Genomic DNA, 6,460 nt, shown 5'->3' with positions numbered 1-6,460 from the left:
TACCATCTCCTCCATAAACTTATCTAGCTTAATCCCAGACTAACCGACCAGACTTCCCAGACAGAGCGAGCCCAGGGAAAGTTCACTATCCCATCTGCAAGGGCCTGCTCCTTCTGGTTGAAGTCACTGAGCGGTTTGTTATTGATTTCAATAGGATCAGCACCTCTTCCCCCCCACCCCATGTATTGAGGCTTTTCTGCTCTGTTTGCACATAGACTTGAACAGATCGAACCGGGGGATTGTGCATTTTTCCAGGGTTCCTATATAAACCCATCGGCTGGCACCTGGCTGAAGCAGTGATAATCCTCCAACAGGTCGATTGAGCTCACTTCTATATCGTGGGCTTCCGCAGCAGAACCGTAGATGGCAAAGCGGCGCTCTGTGTATGACAAACGTGTTTCTCCCTGTGGTTAAGTGTACTGACCACTCTGCTACCGCCCTGCCTGGGACCCCGAATCCCAGAGAGTAGGTCCAGGGAAACTGAGAAAGGGGGGGAGGGCTTGCACTGGGATTTTGCATTATTCCGTAGAACTTAATTGTACTTTGATTTTAAAATACGAACATTGTCTCTGCAGATCAGGCGACCTGCCTCTAAAACCAACCCCAGCGCTCCGAAGAACCCTGCTGCTCCCCTTCAATCAGCGGCCGGGTCGGGGCAGAGGCATCTTCGCTCCTAACTGCCTTTGCCTCCTAGGGCTACTTTCCCTTTATTCTTCCAGTGCAGCACGCCTGCGCACAGTGTGCTGGTCCCATTCTTGGCAGGCGGCTTGTAAGATGAGTGAAGAAGCAGGTGGGGGGAGGGAGGGAAGCTCTGCCATTGAAAATAGCTCACTTTGACAGAAGCAAGCCAGAGAGACAACCCTGAATCTATGTCAGGGGCTGCCTACCTGCAAGGTGTGCAAAGATGATGGCCATGAACACCAAGCAGCCTTTCACTATGCACCCTGCCCTGCAGGAGCCCAAGTACTCCAGCTTGCATTCCAGTTCAGAGGCGATGCGCAGAGTTTGCCTTCCAGCCCCGCAGGTATGTAGATTAAGCATAATTACTGCTTTAAGGCACATTTTTTGACAGGCACTTGCTTAATGTTTTTTTCATGTCGCCAGAACAATCGCATATCTCTGAACCTCTCTCTCTCCCTCTCCCCCCTTCTCTCTCTCTCTCTCACACACACACACACTCTTGTCTCTGATCCACATGTCTATTCAAGCAAAGCTGCTGCCTTCATATTAATTTTTATGACCTGAGCTTTGAGGAGGAATCTCTGTGCTTGGAAATGTTTTTTAATCCTGAGTTGACAGTATTCCCCACTGACTCCAATATGCGCATTCTTGCTTGCAGCTTCAGGGCAATATATTTGGAAGCTTTGATGAGAATCTGCTGGCCCGCGCTGAAGCTCTGGCGGCTGTTGATATTGTCTCCCACGGCAAGAGCCATCCGTTCAAGCCAGACGCGACCTACCATACCATGAGCAGTGTCCCCTGCACGTCTACCTCCTCCACCGCGCCCATCTCGCATCCTTCGGCCCTGACCTCGCATCCCCACCACTCGGTGCACCCGGGGTTGGATGGAGACCTCCTGGACCACATCTCCCCAACGCTGACCGTGAGCGGCATGGGGGCGCCCGACCACACGGTGATGTCGGCTCAGATTCACCCGCACCACCTGGGCGCCATGGGGCACCTGCACCAAGCCATGGGCATGGGCCACCCGCACCCGGTCTCCGCTCACAACGGCATGTCCTGCATCAGCGACGTGGAGTCGGATCCCAGGGAGCTGGAGGCTTTCGCCGAGCGGTTCAAGCAGAGGCGGATCAAGCTGGGGGTGACCCAGGCGGATGTAGGGGCGGCTCTGGCCAACCTCAAGATCCCCGGCGTGGGCTCGCTCAGCCAAAGCACCATCTGCCGGTTCGAGTCCCTCACCCTGTCCCACAACAACATGATCGCCCTGAAGCCCGTGCTCCAAGCCTGGCTGGAGGAGGCTGAAGCTGCCTACAGGGAGAAGAACACCAAGCCGGACCTGTTCAGCGGCAGCGAGAGGAAGCGCAAGCGGACCTCCATCGCCGCCCCAGAGAAGCGCTCCTTGGAAGCCTATTTTGCCATCCAGCCCAGACCCTCCTCGGAGAAGATCGCAGCCATAGCGGAGAAACTGGACCTGAAAAAGAACGTGGTGCGGGTTTGGTTCTGCAACCAGAGACAGAAACAGAAACGCATGAAGTACTCCGCCGTGCATTGACTCGGCCCGGGGCTGGGGTGGGCAGCTGCCTCTTCTAAGCCTGGACTTTTATATATTTTATTCAAATAAAGAGCAGGGATCTCCGTGAGGACTCGCACTCAAACCGACCGACCAACAAAGCCATTAACTTCCCCATCACGCTGATTATTTCCATCCTCCCCCCTTTTCTTGTCCCGTCTTCTTTAAAAAAAAAAAAAAAAAAAAAAAAAACCAAAACAAAACTAAAAAGCAAGTTTCTCCTGGTTGCTCCTTGGCTGAGATTCACTTCTGTTGTGTCTGTTGTGCACTAGAGCATAAGCCGCTTGTCACTTTTGGAAGAGTTGGAAGCTGAGAGGTACTGGGAGAATTATCTTGTTTCTTACACAATTGCAATAAAAATAATAAAAGGATAGTTTGAGGGGAAGGGGATGGAGAGGGGAGATGCCCCTGAGGTGAAACCAGAGGATAAATATTTATTAAGATTTGTGAATTATATTTAAAAATAAAAAGGCTATTTTCAGAATGTCATGATTATACCCGGAAGTCAAATTCTACTTAGCTTTTTGTGAGAGGTCTATATCTCATCGCCTTCTAGGACCGGAACGCCTGGTAGAGGGACCAATCTTAACCTGAGATACCTGAACAATTGTTTTATACTCCAAAACTTTGGTAAAGAAAAGCAAAGCAACCTATTTTTACTCAGCGAAATACTTTGGCTGCTCTTCGTATGAATTTTTCTTTCCCCCACACAAAACTATCTCCAACTAGATTCCAGGTGTATTGCCTAGATTTTTTAATTCACCTCTAAATCAAGTTCTCTTATTTAGTTGACTTTTTTTGACAAGAGATTAAATTGTGGAAAGAAGTAGTATTCTTGCACTGGGCTGAACACAGTTCTACGTCTCAGATCCATAGAGTCCCACCACAGACTTGTACAGTGCACTCACTTGGGTTTGCAGCCACAGCACCGGGACTCTATCAATGTAGAGACTTGGCGGAATTAACATTGACTTGTCTGCAATCGCTTCAACAGTGTCTCCACTCGATGTTATTTTTTTTTCATTCTTTTTTTTTTAAATCCAAGGATTTTTTTTCCGTTTTAGTTAAAGACTGTATCTGAGTTTTGTAATACACCAAGTTGGTAAGGGTTCTTGTAACACATTCTTGGTTCAATAGTTGCAATGAGCTTTCTCCCTCCCATCCCCATATGTTTCATATTTTAGTTATCTCATAGTTTGGGTGCTTGTGTCTGGTCATTTATTCATTCATTCATTCATTCCTCGGGATAAATTCTGAAACGTTGTTTTCCCTTGGATTAACTTCTGAAATAAATGCTTTATTTTTCAACCCGAATGGAAAATTTTCTTTTCAGAGACGAAAGCAGGTCGGATGAAGCAGAACAGAATATTATAAAATGTGCAGTAATAATAATAAACTTTAGCCAGTGCTTTTCCCCTGGAGAATGGAAAGGGATTTTTAAATCGTAATGAAAAAGCTTTACGAGTCATCCTTCCCAGTTAACCTGTTACCTTTATCTTGTATTATTATGACTGTTTCTACAAGCTGTAAAGTTTCACCACCTTGTTTGTTGACTTTTCTATGTATTGATTTACCTCCGCATTTTTTTTCGAGGCGGTCATAATTTCTCTGTGCCAGAAAATGTATTATTTCCATCTATAAAATGTAAATTACCAGATTCCCATAGATTCCTACTGTGCGTGGATCTCGTTATGTTTATTCGCTAGTTTCTAGGCTGCGTGTAATTCAAGTAATTCAAATTGGGAATAAAACCAATTGCCCTTTGCAAAACAAATGCCCCAAAGTTTGGTTAAGTTTTGGAAGTGACGGGGATTCATTCTTCTCACCCGGACAGAGTTACAGAAAGAATTTCATTCTCTAAAATGTAATTTAAAAAAATCGCCCAACCAACTCTCTGAAAGGTTCATTTCTAATGCTGTTTAAAAGAAAAAAGAGGGCTTTTTATTTATGAATCCCAGAAGCACCTTAACGATTAAAAATTAATGATCGAAGCCCAAGTATCTTCTGAATATTTCACGGTAGCATTTCAATGAGTGTCAAACATCAAACCTTAAATTAGGGAATCTCTCTCTTTCAACCCTCCTCCCCAGCTCACCTCACCCCACCCCACCTTTGGGAAAGCACCTTACAAATCCATCCTTTTAATTTTAGGGCTCTTAAGAAACTAGAATGCTAAGACTCCCAGAGTTTCCTAGTTCTATCTCTTCCTAATCAGCCCCAATGATTTTTTCCCAATCAAATGTCCTTTAATAATAAATGTCCTTATGCCATTACACTATATTGTGGGTTTTGAAAATTTAAAATAAGGGTGATGCAATATTAATTGGCTATCGTAGTATAAAAAGGGCAGAAAGCAATTCAGGCTGCCTCCTTTCACTACTGTCCACTAGGATTTCAGCAGATACTCTAAGGGCATGGCTGGGTTTGTTAAAGTCCAGGTAAGAGATATTTTTAATATTTTTCTCAAGCCTTAAAATCTTATTAACGTCACCTATTACATTTATTTGTGGGTTTGTTTGTTTTACAGCCAAGATATCAAGATCAACAAAAACAAAAAGCTGTAGTTGGTGGTGGTTGGTTTTTTTTAAAGTTATTTTTGGAGTTTCAGATAGAGAACTTATTTTCTAAATGTGGGATTAAAATATGCGCTGTAATAAATTAGCCAAAAGAGTTGTCCTAGAACCAATTTAGACGGTATTTCTATGCCAGATCAAATATTTTTGATCCAATAAATATCTGACAAATACGCCAACCAGATGCTAGAAAAACGAAAACACCATTTCAATTTAAAAGGTGATTGGGGAATGCACCAGCTTCTTATTTTCCTCTTTTCATAGCTTGTATGATTTTTACCCCTCTCGATACAACTCTGAACTGAGAACATTTCCTAAACCCTCATCGGAGAAATTAAGTTTAAAAGCTGTTTCTTTCCTTCTGGCTTTAGCAGCAAGGCGTTCTGGATTTCAGAACTGGACAGATCATTGCGGCTGCTAAATGCTTTTGTTTGATGTAGGGAACTTTCTCCAAGTTTTCCCCCGGATCCCACTTGCAGAAGAGATGCCTTCTTAAAAACAAAAAACAAACCCCTCTTTTAGCACCGCATCTTTTATTTATAAAAATGTCTGCTGGGTTTTTATTATTTTATCAGCTGCCTGGTTTGGAAAGTGCTGCCAATGGCTCCCTGCTCTTAGTCACAAACTGTCTGAGGCAAGATTTAATCCTTTCGGAGCAAACGTACTAACGTTGCCCTGAAGGCCTTGGGGGCAGAGAAGGCTAGATCTTCGGCGGTCTCTCAGCAGAGGAATGGTAGCAAAACCGTCCGCTTGTCCCTAACAGCAGAAGGAGCAGAGTGTAGATTTGCAGGGAGCTTGCTTTTAGTTGCAATTTCTCTCAACTCGGGCTAACATATTTGGGCAAGAAAGTCACTTTGCTCTGTTCCCAGTTTTGCACAGCGTTCACAAGGAGAGGCTGCTGGTTAAAACTTAAAATATAGCACTTTGGAGAGTCCGGGCCCTTTGGTTTGTCAGCAGTGGCCAAAGGAAAGAGGTGTGTAATCTGTGGGGGAGTCTGAATAATCCCTTTGGGTAAGATGCATGGGTGTGATCTCTGTGCGTGCGTGTTTACGGTGGTTTATTTACAGGCAGCTGAAGTTTGGGTGTCTAGGTTTTGTTGCTTCTGGTAAATGTGTCGCTCTCCCTTTGGAGCGAAATTCAGAGCGCCAGGCTTGGCCGGGGATAGCTGGACGCTAGCGAGCTTTAGGGAGAGCCCAGCGCTGGGTACTGCCTTTGCCCCACTCTCAGGCCACGTCGCCCGCGCTCCCCAAACCGGGCGCCCCCCTGCTCATTAACAACAACTCGGAATTCGGTTAAACTTTCTTTCCCCGGAGCTGGGCCCTGGGCCCAACGGCCTCGCTGCAAAGGAAGGCGAGAAAATGCGCTAGTCCCTCCGGCCCGAGCCGCAGCCAGGCAAAGGCGCTGGCGCTTCAGCTTCTCCTCCCCGCTTAACGGCTCAGGAAGCCCAGAAGGGGGCTGCCCCGTCCGCTGAGACAAACGGAGGGGAGGCCGGTAGTAGCCTCCCGCTGAGCCGCGCTGGAGTTAGAGGCAACCGCCGCGTTTTTAGCTGCTTTGCAAATCTTCCCCTTTGACGCGTAACCGGCCGCTGAGAAGGCGCCCGGGGGGCTGCGCAGGAGGTTTGCAGAGCCGGGGGGCC

General features: G+C 46.4%; 1 protein-coding gene and 1 long non-coding RNA gene across 2 annotated transcripts in view; both read left to right on the top strand.

Moving 5' to 3' along the window:
• The first annotated feature begins 904 nt into the window (after positions 1-904).
• On the top strand, positions 905-2,335 carry POU4F3 (POU class 4 homeobox 3). The gene is made up of 2 exons (XM_045028534.1): positions 905-1,024; positions 1,340-2,335. Exons 1-2 carry the CDS (start codon positions 905-907, stop codon positions 2,231-2,233), a joined length of 1,014 nt encoding a protein of 337 aa, XP_044884469.1. The 3' UTR covers positions 2,234-2,335.
• Positions 2,336-6,285: 3,950 nt separating this feature from the next.
• The window catches only part of LOC123375485, a 35,663-nt gene continuing 35,488 nt past the window's right edge, over positions 6,286-6,460 (top strand). The window contains exon 1 of the long non-coding RNA XR_006581483.1: positions 6,286-6,440. This is a non-coding gene — a long non-coding RNA (uncharacterized LOC123375485). The remainder of the gene's footprint in view (positions 6,441-6,460) is intronic.

Source organism: Mauremys mutica, chromosome 8 (assembly GCF_020497125.1).
Source record: "Mauremys mutica isolate MM-2020 ecotype Southern chromosome 8, ASM2049712v1, whole genome shotgun sequence".
Taxonomy (NCBI): domain Eukaryota; kingdom Metazoa; phylum Chordata; order Testudines; family Geoemydidae; genus Mauremys; species Mauremys mutica.
Note: the sequence above shows the minus strand (reverse complement) of the source record. Positions and strands in the feature narration are given on the sequence as shown.